This window comes from Hyla sarda, chromosome 2 (genome assembly GCF_029499605.1).
Source record: "Hyla sarda isolate aHylSar1 chromosome 2, aHylSar1.hap1, whole genome shotgun sequence".
NCBI classification, from domain to species: Eukaryota; Metazoa; Chordata; class Amphibia; order Anura; family Hylidae; genus Hyla; species Hyla sarda.
The window spans coordinates 294,263,018-294,281,947 of NC_079190.1; the positions used below are offsets into that span (position 1 = coordinate 294,263,018).

An 18,930-nucleotide genomic window follows, 5' to 3' on the forward strand; every position below is an offset into this window, starting at 1 on the left:
TTCCTCACAAGAGGCCTCCTGCAGCCCCCGAACCCAGATATTATTACGTCATCCCTATTGTCCAAGTCCTCCCCATGGGCGTGGAGGTCACTGAGAGTCTGTTTGAGATGCAATTGTAGACGGAAACTGAGTAATATAGGCCCTAGTAGCATCATGAGCATCCTCCAGACCATCAACCCGGTCAGAAACGTGTTGTAAATCTTGGTGTAAGGACGAGATTTCCGCCCGACACATGTCCTTAACTTCAGCAATGAGTGAGCGAAATTCCTCCTTAGTTGGAATTTGAGAAAGGAGCTGACTGAGATCTGGCAGGGCAGGTGAGGGTGTAGGCAGACCCGAGCAGGCTAGATCAGCGTCAGAAAGGGCATCCCAAGAGGTAGGAGTGGACACTGGCAAAGGAGGCAGCACAGGCCCCGAAGTGAGCTTAGGACTCCCTTGGGAGGGCAGGCGGGAGGGAGGTACCATCTTGCTGGACAACACGTTCCCCTGTGGCAGGGGAGAAGCAGGAGGAGTACCCCAAGCAGAGTGGGGTGCAAGGGTTAATGAGAGGTGGAGCAGGAGGCTCAAAATCAGTCTCTGCCAGGGTGGGTAATACAGGAGAGGGTGGGCTAGACCCCCAGGTGAGAGAGGCAGGTGAGAAGGGGACGCAGAACTGGAGGGGATGACCACAAACCCCTGCTTGTTGGAGGTAGGGGACTGTAGCCCACGGCACTATGGGGCCAAAGATGGCGGTCCCGTGTGCAGGCAGGACTCAGGGGACCTGGATTCCCGGCCGGCTGGCTGGGGGCACTCGCTCACCGCCGGATCCGGGCACAGCAGAGAAGCAGCAGCAGGTACCTTTGCAGGAGCGGCGTCAGGACCTGGAAGCTCCGGGGTCTCTGCAGCAGCGATAAGCACAGGTGGCTGGGGAGCCGCACTGAGCCCGGAGGGACCTGCAACTGGAGGCGGCAGCCGTCGGGGAGGCTTCCTCGGAGTCCCCACAGCAGGCAGCAGTAGAGCAGGAGGATCTGCAAGGCAGGACCTCCATAGCGGGAGCGCAGGCCTTGCGCAGGGCCCTTGATGGCTGGCAGACGGGGAGATGCAGAGGCGCCCTGAGGTAGAGCAGGATGCCTCTGGGCGGGGCGAGAGTCGGTCAGGTAGAGGTGGTGGGTTTCCTATTGGGGTGGGAGGTTTTCCCCATCAATTTCAGCAGGGTCACCAATCGTATTTTGCTAGTGAATATCCAGAGGAGCGGGAGCAGACCTAATGTGCGGCCATCACAATCGATGCCTCGCCTCCTCCCATTCAAAAATGGATGTAATAACGGATGATAACTTATGACCATCATCCGTTATTTTTAAAAGGGTTTTTCATTTAAAAAAAACCTGATGTTGTTCATCCGTTATCATCCATTATCATCACTTATCACGTGTTACATCCGGTTTTTTTAAATCAGGTTTTTAACCCTTTTTTTTTTTTTTCTGTAAAGCTGTACTGAGCATGCTCAGTACAAAAAACTGATGTTCAAAAAAAAAAAATCCGTTATTGTCAGCTTTTTTTTTTTTTTTTTTTTTTTTTTTTTACATCCGGTTCCCATAGACTTCAATGTTAAATTTTAGCGTCCCGGTTTAAAAAAAAAAATTTTTTTTACCGGACCAAAAATTAGTGCATGCACCGTCTTTGTGCTGGCAAAAATAACTGACATTAGTGAAAACGGACATGCCTGATGCAAAAGGATCTTTAAAAAATCCCATGAATGGGATTTTTTGACAGCCGTTTTCAGGACTTTTTGTAATAACGGAGTTTTTTTACAGGATGATACCTGTAGTGTGAAAGGGGCCTTAGGAGTGTTGAAATCAGTCACCTGCACTATCTTTATCTACCTGTATATTCAGTTTAATGCAGGTTACCTTGCTGTCATTTCCCTGTAATAAACCTATTATATTTGAAAGAGAATAACAAATAATATCTATTATTTAACAAGCAATTCAGGCACTAGTGAAGGCCCTGTTTGCAAGTGGATACAATCTGAGGAAACAAGAGAGAGGCCATCAAATGTAAATTTCTATAAAAAAAAAAAAAAAAAAAATTTTTTTTTAAAGGGTAGCTCCCACCATCCTATTTTTATTTTTTTTGCTAGCCCGTTCTCCCCCCTCCTCCCCCCCCCCGCCCCGCATACCCCGTTCCCTCATTACACTTGCAGTTACTGCAGAGTCCGGCAGCGGGCGTGCAGGGACAGCGGCGGCAACGAGGTGGCGGCGGCGATGTGCGGGAGGAGTGGCCTCCCAGCCAGTGGCCGGGGAGCCAATGCGCTCGCTCCCGCCTGTCTGATTGACAGGCAGGGAGCGAGTGCAGCCTAAATGAAAAAGGACTGATTGCCACTCCAAAATCAGTCCTTTTTCAGTGGCCGGTTTTTAAATGTAAATTAAACCTTTTTAATGAAAAAAGAAATAATAAAAGTATATTAGAGATATGTTGTAGTACATATGTACTACAACATATCAAAAAATATAGTTGGTGACCGTGCCCATTTAAGGATGGGGTCCACCCATTCTGCAGCATATTTCTCGCTGTGGGAATTCTGATGTAGATTCTGCTAAGAGTATGTATCACTGAGAATCCACTGCGGAAGTAATTTGTGTACCAAGAACAGCTGTGTCTACTGACTATAGCGAGCAGTGTGCTGTTCTCTTTGCTTTCATAGCTCTGTCATAACAATGCACACTTAGGCTATGTTCACACAGTGTAATTTCTGTGCGGAATTCTGCAGGACTACTCCACATGGACATTCCACAACAGCAGAGTCCCATTGATTTCAGTGCTATTCTTCTGCACTATTCACAAGGCAGAATTTTTTGGGAAAACTGTCAGTTTTCGAGCAAAAGCTAGATGAGGATTTACAAGAAAGAAGTAGAAGACGACCGTTATTTTATGTTTTCCATTCCTTTTGAATACACTTTTGGCAGTGGCAATTTTCCAAAAAAAACTAAACCCGGCCAAGTGGATTTGAGCCAAATGCAGATTCAAGAGGAATGGGAAATATAATGGAAGGACTTATACTTTCTGCTGAATCCACTTCTGGCTTTGGCTCAAAATCTGACAGTTGTGACAGTTTTCCAAAAGTATAAATCCAACCAGAGGGTGGTTTCACACAGGGCATATTACCTGATAAAATGCCAGAAGAAAAAAACATGTGTTAAAGGCACCGACCCTGTAAATTGCTTATCCTTGGCTCATAAACTTTATTTATCCATGAACTTCTTTACCGGTCAGTGTTCATTATAGTTAAATTTTTAACCAGTGAAATACCCTAGTACATTTATATACACAAGAAATTGATATGATATTATTAGACATAATTTAGCAGTCACTTTGGAAAAGTAGTATTAGTTTTTATTCTTTTCAAGAATGCTGCTCCCAGAAACGATTATTCTGCTTATAAAAGATTCATGGAGCAAAAGGTAGTCCCAGGACACCAGAGTTATAAATTGAGAGCACGTCCTGTGAAACTATATTCTTCACGATCGCTCCTGATGAATGGGTAAATTACTTTATTTCAGGGCCAGGTCTCTGGGACACTTCTCGCAAATCCATAGTGTTTATACTCGAGTATAAGCCAACCCAAATATAAGCTGAGGCCCCTAATTTCACCCCAAAAACCCAGGAAAAGTTATTGACTCGACTATAAGCCTAGGGTGGGAAATACATCATCCCCCCCCCCCCTGTCATCATCCAGACCCCCGTCATTAACAACCTCATCATCATCACCCTGTCATCATCCCCCCTTCATCATCACCGCCTGTCATCATCCCCCCCCTGTCATCATCCCACCCCCCCTTCATCATCACTGCCTATCATCCCACCCCCCCCCCCCCTTAATCAGCACCGCCTGTTATCATCCCACACCCCCCCTTCATCATCCCCTTATCATCCCACACACCCCCTTCATCATCCCCTTGTCATCATCCCACACTCCCCCTTCATCATCCCCTTGTCATCATCACCACACGTCCTCAGACCCCCCCCCCCCTCACCCCTTCATCATCACTGCGTGTCAATGTCTGATACAGTGGTCTTCAACCTGCGGACCTCCAGATGTTTTGAATGTTTGTAGTTTTGAAACATCTGGAAGTCCGCAGGTTGAAGACCACTGCGGCCTTCGACATCATCCAGCCCCCTCCCCCCTCTCACCCCCTTTAGTTCTGTACTCACCTCCGCTCGGTGGGACGTTGGGGTGCGCTGGTCCGGGCCCTCTGTGCTGCAGGACCGTCCGGTGGGGAGGGATAGTCGTTCCGGGCTGTCCATCTTCACCGGGGGGCCTCTTCTCCGCGCTTCGGGCCTGGAATAGAGACGTTGCCTTGACGATGACGCACAGGGACGTTACTCATGAATGTCCCTGTGCATCATCGTCAAGGCAACGTCTATTCCAGGGCTGGGCCCGAAGCGCGGAGAAGAGGCCCCCCCGGTGAAGATGGACAGCCTGGAACGACTATCCCTCCCCACCGGACGGTCCCTGCAGCACAGATGGCCCGACCAGCGCACCCTAACGTCCTGCCGAGCGGAGGAGAGTACAGAACTAAAGGGGGTGAGGGGGTGGGGCTGGATGATGTCTAAGGCCGCAGTGGTCTTCAACCTGTGGACCTCCAGATGTTTCAAAACTACAGCTTCCAGCAAGCTGGGAGCAAGGCTTGCTGGGAGTTGTAGTTTTGAAACATCTGGAGGTCCGCAGGTTGAAGACCACTGAGGGCGGAGAGTTCACTCGAGTATAAGCCGAGGGGGGTGTTTTTTAGCACGAAAAATCATGCTGAAAAACACGGCTTATACTCGAGTATATACGGTATATTTATTATTTGGTTTTTAACCCCTTAACGACGCAGAACGTATATTTACGTCCTGCGCCGGCTCCCGCGATATGAAGCGGGATCGCGCCGCGATCCTGCATCATATGGCTTCGGTCCCGGCGCTCATCAACGGCCGGGACCCGCGGCTAATACCACACATCGCCGATCGCGACGATGTGCGGTATTAACCCTTTAGAAGCGGCGGTCAAAGCTGACCGCCACTTCTAAAGTGAAACTGAAAGTATCCCGGCTGCTCAGTCGGGCTGTTCGGGACCGCCGCGGTGAAATCGCGGCGTCCCGAACAGCTGATCGGACACCGGGAGGGCCTTTACCTGCCTCCTCGGTGTCCGATCGACGAATGACTGCTCCATGCCTAAGATCCAGGCAGGAGCAGTCAAGCGCCGATAATGCTGATCACAGGCGTGTTAATACACGCCAGTGATCAGCATAGGAGATCAGTGTGTGCAGTGTTATAGGTCCCTATGGGACCTATAACACTGCAAAAAAAATGTCAAAAAGTGTTAATAAAGGTCATTTAACCCCTTCCCTAATAAAAGTTTGAATCCACTCCCCTTTTCCCATAAAAAAAATAAGTGTAAAAAAAAATAAAATAAACATATGTGGTATCGCCGCGTGCGTAAATGTCCGAACTATAAAAATATATCATTAATTAAGCCGCACGGTCAATGGCGTACGCGCAAAAAAATTCCAAAGTCCAAAAAAGTGTATTTTGGTCACTTTTTATACCATTAAAAAAATGAATAAAAAGTGATCAAAAAGTCCGATCAAAACAAAAATCATACCGATAAAAACTTCAGATTAGGGCGCAAAAAAAGAGTCCTCATACCGCCCTGTACGTGGAAAAGTAAAAAGTTATAGGGGTCAGAATATGACATTTTTAAACGTATAAATTTTCCTGCATGTAGTTATGATTTTTTCCAGAAGTGCGACAAAATCAAACCTATATAAGTAGGGTATCATTTTAACCGTATGGACCTACAGAATAATAAGGTGTAATTTTTACCGAAATATGCACTGCGTAGAAACGGAAGCCCCCAAAAGTTACAAAATGGCGTTTTTTTTCCGATTTTGTCGCACAATGATTTTTTTTTTCCGTTTTGCCGTGCATTTTTGGGTTAAATCACTCATGTCACTGCAAAGTAGAATTGGCGACGCAAAAAATAAGCCATAATATGGATTTTTAGGTGGAAAATTGAAAGGGTTATGATTTTTAAAAGGTAAGGAGGAAAAAACGAAAGTACAAAAACGGAAAAACCCAGAGTCCTTAAGGGGTTAAAGCCCTTAAGGGCACAGACACTTTTCATTTTTTGCACCTTCGTTTTTTCCTTCTTGCCATTTAAAAGCCATAAACATTTGTCATATTCAGGGCCATATGAGTTTTTTTTTTTTTTTTTTTTTTTATGCAGGACCACTCGTGTATGTATGTTACTACAAAATCAATAATGTAACAAATGGTTGAATGAAAAATAAAAAATAAAATGCAAATCTGCAACTTTTAGAGGGGTCTAGTTTAGGCCTCTGTCTGCCATATTAACTGATCGGCACCCAGCAATCACATTACTGGGGTACCAATCAGTCCCAAAACATCTACATGGTAAGTCATTTGATCATTTAAAGGGTTAAATGACAGACCTCAGCATATGGACAGAATATCCAGGCAAAATGATTCGGTATGAATTTGGCTTAAAGATTTACCAGGCCCTTAGGTGAACAATATATCTGGATAGACAGATGTAGAGTACTGCATGCTTTCTTTAGTCTTTGTGGGTCAGGGTAATTATCATCCTGTAAAGTTGTGTTATGTAGAACATGCCTAATAAATAAAAGATGGGAAGACAGCAGTCTGCTGCTCCTGCTATCATAAATAATTTACTCCTTGACTATTTTATGAGAAGCATAATTATGTCTTTCATCAGGAACGGATTGATTCTCGGGTAACCTTTGATGATTTTTTGTTTTACTTTGGTGACAGGTGATTGTTGATGAAAAGAATTTGGATTTCCTCCTTGGGTTTTCGATTTCTGCCTTGAAACAATGTAGCTCCTGGACACATGTGGAGATTCTGCATGCATTAGCAGCATTAGTGTATACCAATGGGCACAAGTGTCAGAAGGTAAGCAATGTAGATTGGAATACTTATTAGGCTTTCTAATGTGTTCATTGATAATACAGTATTATTTTATAGCTATACCGTACTATATATACTGTATACTTAATATACATATACATACATATAAAAAATATATCTAACATACATGTGTGCACCCCTCACAATTTGGTAAATGTTTTACTGTATCTTTTCATGTGACAGCACTGAAGAAATTGCACTCTGCTACAATGTGAAGTAGTGAGTGTACAGCCTGTATAACAGTGTTTAATGTTCCTGTCACCTCAAAATATCTGCCATTAATGTCTAAACCTTGGCAACAAAAATGAGTACATCCCTAAGTGGAAAAGTCCAAATTAGGCCCAATGTGTCTATTTTGTGTGGCCACCATTGTTTTAATTATTTTACAGCACTGTCTTAAAGGGGTACTCCGCCACCAGACATCTTATCCCCTATCCAAAGGATAGAGGATAAGATGTCTGATCGCGGGGGTCCCACCTCTCGGAGCCCCCACGATTTCTCCTGCAGCACACTGTGTCAATTGCTGCATGGACCGAACTTCGCTCCGTGCCTGATGACTGGCGTTACAGGGGCCAGAGTATCGTAATGTCATGAACCCACCCCCTCAGTGCAAGTCTATGGAAGGGGAGGTGGCAACGGGCACTCCCACTCCAATAGACTCGTATTAAGGGGACAGGGCATGATGTCACGATACTCCCGCCCCTGTGTCGCCCATTATCTGGCACGGAGCAAAGTTCGATCCATGTAGCAGATGACACAGGGTGCTGCAGAAGAGATTGGGGGGGTTACCAGAGACGGGACCCCTGGGCTCAGATATCTTATCCCCTATTCTTTGGATAGGGGATAAGATGTCTAGTGGCAAAGTACCCTTTTAAATCTCTTGGGCCTAGAGTTTACAGGTTCCTACTGAAGTCTTCCATGACAACATAACAGAGCTGATGGATGTAAGAAACCTTGTGCTCCCTTACCTTCCGTTTGAGGATGCCCCACAGATACCCAATATGGTTTAGGTCTGGAAACCTGCTCGGCCAGTACGTTACCTTTATCTTAGCTTCTTCTGCAAAGCAGTGGTTATCTTGGAGGTGTGGAGTCATTATCAGTACATGTTGGCATTCATGGTTCCTTCAATGAACTGAGCACTGACAGGCTGAGGTGCCGCAGGAAAAAAGGTTTGTTTATTTTGTTATTACAGTAGATGATTGTTTCTGTCCACTCAGATCGGCCCTAATTGACATTTATCTATCTGATATCTATGTTCTTTCCCTTTTTTTATTGGAAATTTTAAGTCTTTAGACACAGCCAAACTTTAGACCTCAAAGTATGCAAAATGACGTTTAGAAAATAAAACCCTTTTATAAATGTCATGTAGTGAGCCTTTAGGCCCCACATATATTTGACAGGGTTTTGGAATACAGTGCCAGCAGGGATGGTATGGATATGATGTTTAAAAGTGTCCCCCCACCGGCCCCTTAAAGGAATAGTGCAGTGAAATATAACCTATCCAAACAACTTTTTTAAATAAAATAAAAAATATTCCTAACCCCTATAACATTTTTTTTTTCTTTTCTGTATACTGGGCTGTATGATGGCTCATTTTTTTGGGCTGTAATCTTCTGTGTGTATCAGTACCATTTTGTTATTTATCAGACTTTTTGAACATGTTTTTTTCTTCTGGGATATGATGTAATAAACATAAATAAAAACAAAAGTTCTGTGATTTCTTTTTAATTTTTTTTTTACGTTATGCCATTGACCGTACTGGAGATAAAATGTTATTTTTTAATAGTTCGGACAATTACCAAATAAGTTTTTTTTATTATCTTTACATATTTTTTTATATGGAAAATGGACCAGAGGAGTGATATGAACTTTAAATATGGAAGGGGATAATGGGTGTTTTTTAAACTTTTTAATGAAATTTTTTTTTTAAATGCTCTTTTTATTAGGAGGAATCATAAGATGCCTCATACAGATCAATGCAACTCTATTGAACTCAATAGATCTGTGTTCATTTGGTTGAGCCTGCTCAAGGTAGGCTAAATCAAATGCAGATCCAAGGGGGCAGCCATGGATGAAGAGCTAAGCCCTCCGGCTACTTCCACAGTGGATCGCAACCCACAGTGGATCACAACTTTTAACACAATTTTTCTGAGAACTCCCTGGATTGGGAGCAATCAGGTTGAATTTGGGTCCCCATTTCGTCATACACTCACTGGGGGACATTTATCATTAGGTGTCTATTGTAGACACAGATCTACCCCTTTACACTGCTTGTCTAATTTCCACTCTTGCTCGAAATTTACAAAAGTTGTGCTCATCCTATGATAAATTTTGTGCAAATATAGAAACACCCCCCCCCCCTCACTCTACCGTGCACTTCTTTTCTACCTCACACTTCACAGAGCTGTGGCATTTTCCCATGGTACACTGCTCATATAGCTAGAAGTACTGGAGCAGCAGTGTGTGCCGAACAAAACTCTGCACAATAGTAAAATCATAAATCTTTATAAAGTACACAGAATGTCTGGGTTTAAGAAATATGTAATTTTGCTGAACAATCTGTTCCCTTACCTCTATATCAGTGTTTACCAACGAGAGTGCCACCAAGTGTTGCAAAACTTGGCATGCTGAGAGTTGCGGTTTTGCAAAAGCTGGAGGCACCCTGGTTGGTAAACACTGTATATATGTTCCAGAGCTGAGTGTGTGATCGTGTACATGTAGCAGAAATTAGTGTGCGACATGTGTATGGAGCAGAGCTGAATGTGTGATTATGTGTAAGCATGACCACGCACACACTCAGCTCTGCTACATACACTGATCACACACTCAGCACTGCTGCATACACAATGACCCACTCAGCTCTGCTGCATACACATGATCACACATATACATAGGCCTAACAGGTGTACCTCCTTCTCCCTCCCTGCACATACAGTGATCCCTCAACATACGATGGTAATTCGTTCCAAACGACCCATCGTTTGTCGAATCCATCGTATGTTGAGGGATCCGTGCAATGTAAAGTATAGGAAGCTGTACTTACCTGTCCCCGCCGCTCCGGACCAGGTCCTCACCGCTCCCGATGCTGTCCCAGGGGCTCCCGATGCTGTCCCGCTGCTCCGGTGTCTTCTTCGCGATCCTCCGGTGTCTTGCGCATCTTCTGCAGGGTCCGGGCCTCGCTTTCTGGTGACGTTATTACGCTGCTGCGCCGGCGCGGCGTGCGTAGTGACGTAATAACGATGCCGGAAAGCAAGGCCCGGACCCTGGAGAAGATGCGCAAGACACCGGAGGATCGCAAAGTGGACCCGGAGCAGCGGGAATAGGTGAGCGAACCTGCCAGGGATGCTTAACCCCTTCCCGCAGAATGTCATATATAAACGCCGGGTTGTGCAGTGCGTTCGCGCATCCCGGCGTTTATAAATGACATTCAGTTAACCCGGCGATGCGCAGCATCGCACGGGTTAACTGGCAGAAGTCCCGCTGTTTCCAGCAGGGGACAACTTCTGCTTCACCCCCAGGACCATCAATTGATGGTCCTGGTCAGCGATCACTGTGATTGGTCCCTGTGGACCAATCACAGTGATCTGGGGTGAAAGTTCAGATCCCCCGCACTGCCCGCCCCTGGAAGTCGGGCAGAACGGGGGACGAAGGCTGCGGGGGCTCGCGGGGACCTGCGGCATTCGGGGGGAACACGCGGGGACCGGCGGACTTACCTGATCCAGCGGCGGGACCGAGGAGCAGCGCGGGACCGGCCACGTGGACGAGCAGCGACGGGTAAGTATGTGGTCCTCAGAGGCAGCAGTGAAGATCTTCACTGCTGCTTCTAGGAGTCTGAAAACTACAACTCCCAGCATGCCTAGACAGCCTTTGGCTGTCTGGGCATGCTGGGAGTTGTAGTTTTGCAACATCTGGAGGGCCCCAGTTTGGAGACCATTGTATAATGGTCTCCAATCTGTGCTCTTCCAGCTGTTGCAAAACTACAACTCCCAGTATGCACTGACTGTCCAGGCATGCTGGGAGTTTTAGTTCAGCAACATCTGGCCCTTCAGATGTTGCCGTACTACAACTCCCAGCATGCCCTTCAGCTGTCTGGGCATGCTGGGAGTTGTAGTTTTGCAACAACTGGAGACACACTGGTTGGGAAACATTGTCTGTTTCTAACTCAGTGTTTCCTAACCTGTGTGCCTCCAGCTGTTGCAAAACTATGACTCCCAGCATGCACTAACAGACCATGCATGCTGGGAGTTGTGGTTTTGCAACAGCTGATGCAAGCCCCCCCCCGCCCCGCCACCCCCGTGAATGTACAGGGTACATTCACATGGGCGAGGCTTTTACAGTGGGTTTCTCGCATCTTGAGATGCAGCAAATTTTGCGCTGGGAAACTCGCTGTAATCCCCCGCCCATGTGACTGTACCCTAAAAACACTACACTACACTAACACAAAATAAAATAAAAAGTTAAAAACACTACATATACACATACCCTTACACAGCCCCCCTCCCCCAATAAGAACGTCCGGTACACCACTGTTTCCAAAGCAGAGCCTCCAGCTGTTGAAAAACAACAACTCCCAGTATTGTCGGACAGCCGTTGACTGTCCAGGCATGCTGGGAGTTTTGCAACAGCTGGAGGCACCCTGTTTGGGAATCACTGGCGTAGAATACCCCTATGTCCACCCCTTTGCAAATCCCTAATTTAGGCCTCAAATGCACATGGCGCTCTCACTTTGGAGCCCTGTCGTATTTCAGGGCAACAGTTTAGGGCGACATATGGGGTATCGCCGTACTCGGGAGAAATTGCGTTACAAGGTTTGGGGGGCTTTTTCTTCTTTAACCCTTCATGAAAAGGAAATGTTGGGGTCTACACCAGAATGTTAGTGTAAAAATTTTTTATTTTTTACACTAACATGCTGATGTTGCCCTATACTTTACATTTTCACAAGAGGTAAAAGGGAAAAAAGCCCCCCAAAATTTGTAACGCAATTTCTCCCGACTACAGAGATACCCCATATGTGAGCGCAAAGTGCTCTGGGGGCGCACAACAAGGCCCAGAAGGGAGAGCGCACCATGTACATTTGAGGTGATTTGCACAGGGGTGGCTGATTGTTACAGCGGTTTTGACAAACGCAAAAAAAACAAAACCCCACATGTGACCCCATTTCGGAAACGACACCCCTCACAGAATGTAATGAGGGGTGCAGTGAGAATTTACCCCCCACAGGTGTCTGACGGATCTTTGGAACAGTGGTCCATGAAAATGAAAACTTGTACAGCCCACTGTTCCAAAGATCTGTCAGACACCAGTGGGGGGCAAATGCTCACTGTACCCCTTGTTACGTTCCTCAAGGGGTCTAGTTTCCAAAATGGTATGCCATGTGTGTTTTTTTTTGCTGTTCTGGCACCATAGGGGCTTCCTAAATGCGAAATGCCCCCCGAGCAAAATTTGCTCTCAAAAAGCCAAATATGACTCCTTCTCTTCTGAGCATTGTAGCTCGCCCATAGTGCACTTCAGGTCAACTTATGGGGTACCTCCATACTCAGAAGAGATGGGGTTACAAATTTTGGGGAGTATTTTCTGCTATTAACCCTTGCAAAAAGGTGAAATTAGGGGGGAAACACACATTTTAGTGGAAATTTATTTATTTTTTTTTTACATATGCAAAAGTCATGAAACACCTGTGGGGTAATAAGGCTCACTTTATTCCTTATTACATTCCTCAAGGGGTCTAGTTTCCAAAATGGTATGCCATGTGGGTATTTTTTGCTGTTCTGGCACCATAGGGGCTTCCTAAATGCGACATGCCCCCCGAGCAAAATTTGCTCTCAAAAAGCCAAATATGACTCCTTCTCTTCTGAGCATTGTAGTTCACCCATAGTGCACTTCAGGTCAACTTATGGGGTACCTCCATACTCAGAAGAGAAGGGGTTACAAATATTGGGGGGTATTTCCTGCTATTAACCCTTGGAAAAATGTGAAATTTGGGGGGAAACACACATTTTAGTGAAAAAAAATATATTTTTTTTACATATGCAAAAGTCGTGAAACACCTGTGGGGTATTAAGGCTCACTTTATTCCTTGTTACGTACCTCAAGGGGTCTAGTTTCCAAAATGGTATGCCATGTGAGGATTTTTTGCTGTTCTGGCACCATAAGGGCTTCCTAAATGCAACATGCCCCCAAAAACCATTTCAGAAAAACGTACTCTCCAAAATCCCCTTATCGCTCTTTCCCTTCTGAGCCCTCTACTGCGCCCGCCGAACAATTTACATAGACATATGAGGTATGTGCTTACTCGAGAGAAATTGGGCTACAAATATAAGTATACATTTTCTCCTTTTACCCCTTGTAAAAATTTAAAAATTGGGTCTACAAGAACATGCGAGTGTAAAAAATGAAGATTGTGAATTTTCTCCTTCACTTTGCTTCTATTCCTGTGAAACACCTAAAGGGTTAAAATGATGACTGAATGTCATTTTGAATACTTTGTGGGGTGCAGTTTTTATAATGGGGTCTTTTGTGGGGTATTTCTAATAAGAAGACCCTTCAAATCCACTTCAAACCTGAACTGGTCCCTGAAAAATAGTGAGTTTGAAAATTTTGTGAAAAATTGGAAAATTGCTGCTGAACTTTGAAGCCCTCTGGTGTCTTCCAAAAGTAAAAACTCGTCACTTTTATGATGCAGACATAAAGTAGACATATTGTATATGTGAATAAAAAATTTTTTTATTTGTAATATACATTTTCCTTACAAGCAGAGAGCTTCAAAGTTAGAAAAATGCAAAATTTTCAAATTTTTCATCAAATTTTAGGATTTTTCACAAGGAAAGGATGCAAGTTACCACAAAAATTTACCACCATGTTAAAGTAGAATATGTCACGAAAAAACAATCTCGGAATCAGAATGATAACTAAAAGCATTCCAGAGTTATTAATGTTTAAAGTGACAGTGGTCAGATGTGCAAAAAACGCTCTGGTCCTTAAGGCCAAAATGGGCTTGGTCCTGAAGGGGTTAAACTGCTATCCGACAGCAGCTTAAGCATTTTGCGCTGTCGGATAGCAGTTAATGCGATGGCCCCGACATATAAAAGCATCGTATGTCGATTTTATCAAATGTCGGGGCCATCGTAGGTCGGGGGGTTACTGTACAGTGGTATTCTTAGGGCTCGTTCACATGGCTGTCTCCATCCGTTAATAAATGCCCGTTCGGCAATCCGTTTGATAATTTTTTTAACGGGTTGCAAGCAGCTGTAAAATAATCCCATTGATGTCAATGGAATTTTTTTTTTTTACAATCCTTTATCACCCGTTTGCACACGCTTGCTTCCTGTTCCGTTTTATTTATTTATTTATTTATTTTTTATGGGAGAAAAGACATGCTGTATTTTTTTTCTTCCGTCAAAAATAACAGATATTATAAATTTAAGTCTAAGGCAATCGGATGAACCTTTAATGTCATCCGTTTGCCCCGGTTTGTAAAATCCGTTTCTAAACTGTTATTCCTTCTGAGCATGCTCCGAAGAGGTGACATCAGCAGACTCCTGCAGTGCTGAGGGACTACCACTACTCCCATCATGGAACAGACTCATTTCCATGATGGGATTAGTAGTTCCCCCAGCTGCTGGCAGCTGGGGAGGCTACATTAGTGTATGTACTAGTACCTGCATCATGGAACAGTCGGTTCCATGTTGGGGGGGTGGTAGTACAGGGGATATGGGATTGATCACACCGGGACTCACCTCTGAGACCAGATGCCATCAGCAGTTATAAAGCAGGGGAGCGGCATGCTGCGCTTCCCTGAGATGTGTATATACTACTGTGTAAACTTTCATTTTGAAATCCCCCGCCGGGAGCCCTGAATGGCCTGCACAGAGGAGCCATTCAGGGCTCCCGGCGGGGTTTTTAAACTACTACTTTGACCCCCAAATGTATGCCCCCATGCATATTTATAATAATTCAATGGCCCCAGTGTGTTTATGATAACAAAATATTTGGGCTCCAGACAGGGTCACTAGTAAGGGGGCTTCCACTCGCATTAGAGTTTGACTCCCTCTTAGGTGACAAGAAAATATGCTATCTTTATCCTATTAACGCGCTGCTGTAAATGTACAGAGGTCCAGGCAGCAGTTAGCTATGTGTGGCAACTGGTTATGTTTTTTTTTTTTTATGTTGAGGAGAACCTACTACAAATGGTTGGGGTGCTATCGCTAGCAGCAGTTTGTGTACAGTTGTGTTTGTGTATAAAGCTGTTAAGACAACTTCAGAGATTTGTAATATTAAAGCCCCTACACCAACATTTCTTTAGCGTTTTTTAATGGTGCATGTTGTATACTGTAGTTGCTGCTGCTGCACAGGATTACATTTCAGGCCATATGTGGTGTTGTATGGTTTAGATTACACATACACAAGTGTTAACTTCTGCTTTGCTTTGATGGAGTTGTATGTATAATTATCATTACTATTATTTGTTTGTATTATTATTATTGTTATTATTATTATTTTATTATTTTTTTTGTGCTAAATCAGTATCTTCCAGAGTTATTGGGGCCAAGTGGAATCCTGGTACAATTAATTGATCCTGTCAAGTCTGATCCTGAGCTATTGAGAGCAGCTGTTCATAGCATGGCCAACTTATGTCTCTGGTGAGCCACATTTGTTATTGTCTCTGAAAAATAAAAAATGAATACATAAATAAAAGAAATTGAGTGTTTTCCGTGAAAAGACTTGTTTAATGATAGAGGTTAAAGGAAAACTGTCAGCTTGCTCCCCCCACACTAACCAGCAGTACTGGCTGCCTGGCCGGCTGATATCTTAGTTTTTCCCTATATGCTAATTGAGTGTTAACTGGCACAGGCGGGGTAACTGGCACACTGACGTCATCGCCGCCGGCCGCAGCGCTGCCCAGCTCATCATTATTCTTCCCCTCCCTCTGCCTCTCCCTCTTCATTACAGAGCGGGGAGAAGGGGAGGAATATTGATGAGCTGGGCGGCGCTGCGGCCGGCGGCGATGACGTCAGAGTGCCAGTTAACGCCGCCTGTGCCAGTTAGCACTCAAATAGCATATAGGGGAAAAACAAAGATTTCGTCCGACTGGGCGGATTCGGGCACAGAAAGCATCAAACTGATCAGCGTCCCCCCACACTATCAGCCAGTACAGCTGTTTAGTGCGGGGGGAGCAAGCAGGCCTTTTTTCCTTTAATACAACACGTAAGGCTGTGTTTACACCTGTGTTGTTTATTTGCATTGTTCTGCTCTGTCACATGACACACCGGTGACATCCAATGGACACCATTGACTATAAAAGGATCTGTTGGATTTTGGGAATCCATCAGACAAAGGAGCACTGCATTGTTTGGCATTTTGATGGACTTTGCTATATAGGCCGTAAACATAGCGTAACCTCAATAATTGTGGAAAACACCACCAGCAGAAATATTTTAGGCTATCAACTATGTCTTTAGATATTGGCATAATTTCATTTAAAGGTGTATTCCAGGGAGATGAAACTTATCCTGTATCCACAGCACATGGGATAAGTGTCTGTTTGCAGGGGGTCCGACTGCCAGGGCCACCCAAGTTCTTCTGTACAGGGCACGGTAACTCAGAGACAAGCTTCAGTGACAGCCCGCTCAGCCAATCACCAGCTGAGTTAGGATCCCTTTGGTTGGATCTCCCGTGATCAGACACTTATTCCCCTATCCTTTGCATAGGGGATAAATAGTTTTCCCCCGGAGTACCCCTTTAATAGTCTTCATTATGTCCCTTTTTATAATTATTTTAATGTATTAGTGAACAAAGTAATTTGGACATCTTGAATCCCAATATAATGCTTTTGAAACACCTTTGTTTGAAGTGACATTAGATTTGTACATGAGTCTTCGTACACACGTGAATAATTTTGCTGCAGATTCTGCTGCCCGTTGATCTCAATGAGTAGCAAACTCTAATACAGCAAATCTGCAGCAGAAAATATGCAGTTGTGAAATTTACCTTTAGGTATATTCTGTTAATATAAACTTTATTTTATTTTTTACCATAGTGTACCAGGAGAACCTTATTTGGAAGAACCATACCGAATGACCTGTTTTAAAAATTTTCTTACCGTCCTCCAGGCCTCAAGATTTAATGTGGTAGATGAAATATCACTATGCACTGTAAGTTAAAGAAACCAGATATACGATCAGAATTACAAGAATTTAAAGAGGGTGACAGCCAGTTCACCCTCGCTAAACTCAATACACAGGGTTATAGTGTGGGTAAACCAAATTAAAATGAGGTATAACTTGGATCCACAGTCCGGTTCCAGAAACAGACACTTTATTCGCCAGCGTTGCTAATATGTTAATTGCAAGCTCTGAATAATGGAGACGGGACCCGGCATACCTAGCATCTCTGGCTTCATGCTGGGTCCCGCCTTCATTCATTGCTCAAAGCCGACAATTAACAGATCTGTAACTAGCCGGCATTTCTAACCTGTCAATTATCGGGGGGGGGAGGTGAAGGCAGCAGGACCTGGCATGGAGGCATAGATGCTGGGTATGCTGAGTCCTGTCTTCATTACTCGGAGGCGGTGATTAACATAATAGCAATGCCGACTAATAACGTGTCGGTCTCTGGTACCGGACCACGGATCCAAGTAAGTCATACCTCATTGAAATCCAGTTCACCCGCACTACATAGTATTTATTAATCGGGGCGCTGGTGTTTTAGAGGATTATTTTGCTCTCCAGGCCTTCAGTAAAGTCCCGGTTGGCTATCTTATGATGGGGGTTTTCACCTTCCTTTCTCTGCCTTACGCTAATAATAGAGCTTAGATCAGTGCAAGGCCAGAGTCTGGTAGAACTATGTAGCTGTGATTAAGCAGCAAAGCAGCAAGTGTCCACATATACTTTGAGTCAGCCATGTGCTTAACCCCTTAACGACGCAGGACGTAAATGCATGTCCTGGTGATGTGGTACTTAACGCACCAGGACGTACATTTACGTTCTGAGCATAACCGCGGGCATCGGAGCGATGCCGGCATCATGCGCGGCATGTCCCGGCTGTGGATCGCAGCCTGGGACCCGCCGGTAATGGCGGACACCCGCGATCCCGCGGATGTCCGCCATTAACCCCCTCAGATGCCGTGATCAATACAGATCACGGCATCTGCAGCATCGCGGTCACTTAACAGGATGATCGGATGGCCCGCAGCGCTGCCGTGGCGATCCGATCATCCTGCACGGCAGACGGAGGTCCCCTCACCTGGCTCCGCTACCTTCCGGGAGTCTTCTGCTCTGATCTGCCTTCCCGCAGACCAGAGCAGAAGATAACCGATAACCCTGATCAGTGCTGTGTCCTATACATAGCACTGAACAGCATTAGCAATCGAATGGTTGCTATAAATAGTCCCCTATGGGGACTATAAGAGTGTAAAAATTAAAGTAAAAAAAAAAAAAAATTTGAAAAACCCCCTCCCCCAATAAAAACGTAAATTGTCCCATTTTCCCTATTTTACCCCAAAAAGTTTAAAAAAAATAAATAAATAAAAATTATTTTATAGACATATTTGGTATCGCCGCGTGCGTAAATATCCGAACTATTAAAATAAAATGTCAATGATCCCGTACGGTGAACGGCGTGAACGTAAAAAAAAAAAAGGCCAAAATAGCTGCTTTTTTATAACATTTTATTCCAAAAAAAATTAATAAAAAATGTAATAAAAGTTTTGTATAAGCAAATATGGTATTAATAAAAAGTACAGATCACGGCGCAAAAAATGAGCCCTCATACCACCGCTTATACGGAAAAATGAAAAAGTTATAGGTCTTCAAAATAGGGGTATTTTAAACGTACTAATTTGGTTAAAAAGGTTGCGATTTTTTTTTTTTTTTTAAGCGCAACAGTAATAGAAAAGTACATTATCATGGGTATCATTTCAATCGTATTGACCCAGAGAATAAAAAACACACGTCATTTTTACCA

The 18,930-nt window shown here is 44.4% G+C and overlaps 1 protein-coding gene across 3 annotated transcripts in view; it reads left to right on the forward strand.

The window, feature by feature from the left end:
• Window positions 1–18,930, forward strand: part of HEATR6 (HEAT repeat containing 6) — a 98,099-nt gene that overhangs the window by 27,377 nt on the left and 51,792 nt on the right. For 2 of the 3 annotated variants that reach the window (XM_056557508.1, XM_056557509.1), the window contains exons 3-5: window positions 6,814–6,954; window positions 15,493–15,608; window positions 17,006–17,120. In XM_056557508.1, coding sequence (XP_056413483.1) covers window positions 6,814–6,954; window positions 15,493–15,608; window positions 17,006–17,120 — 372 coding nt within the window. Of the gene's footprint in view, window positions 1–3,135; window positions 3,248–6,813; window positions 6,955–15,492; window positions 15,609–17,005; window positions 17,121–18,930 lie in introns of those variants that run through there. The other variant, XM_056557510.1, reaches the window with a different exon arrangement.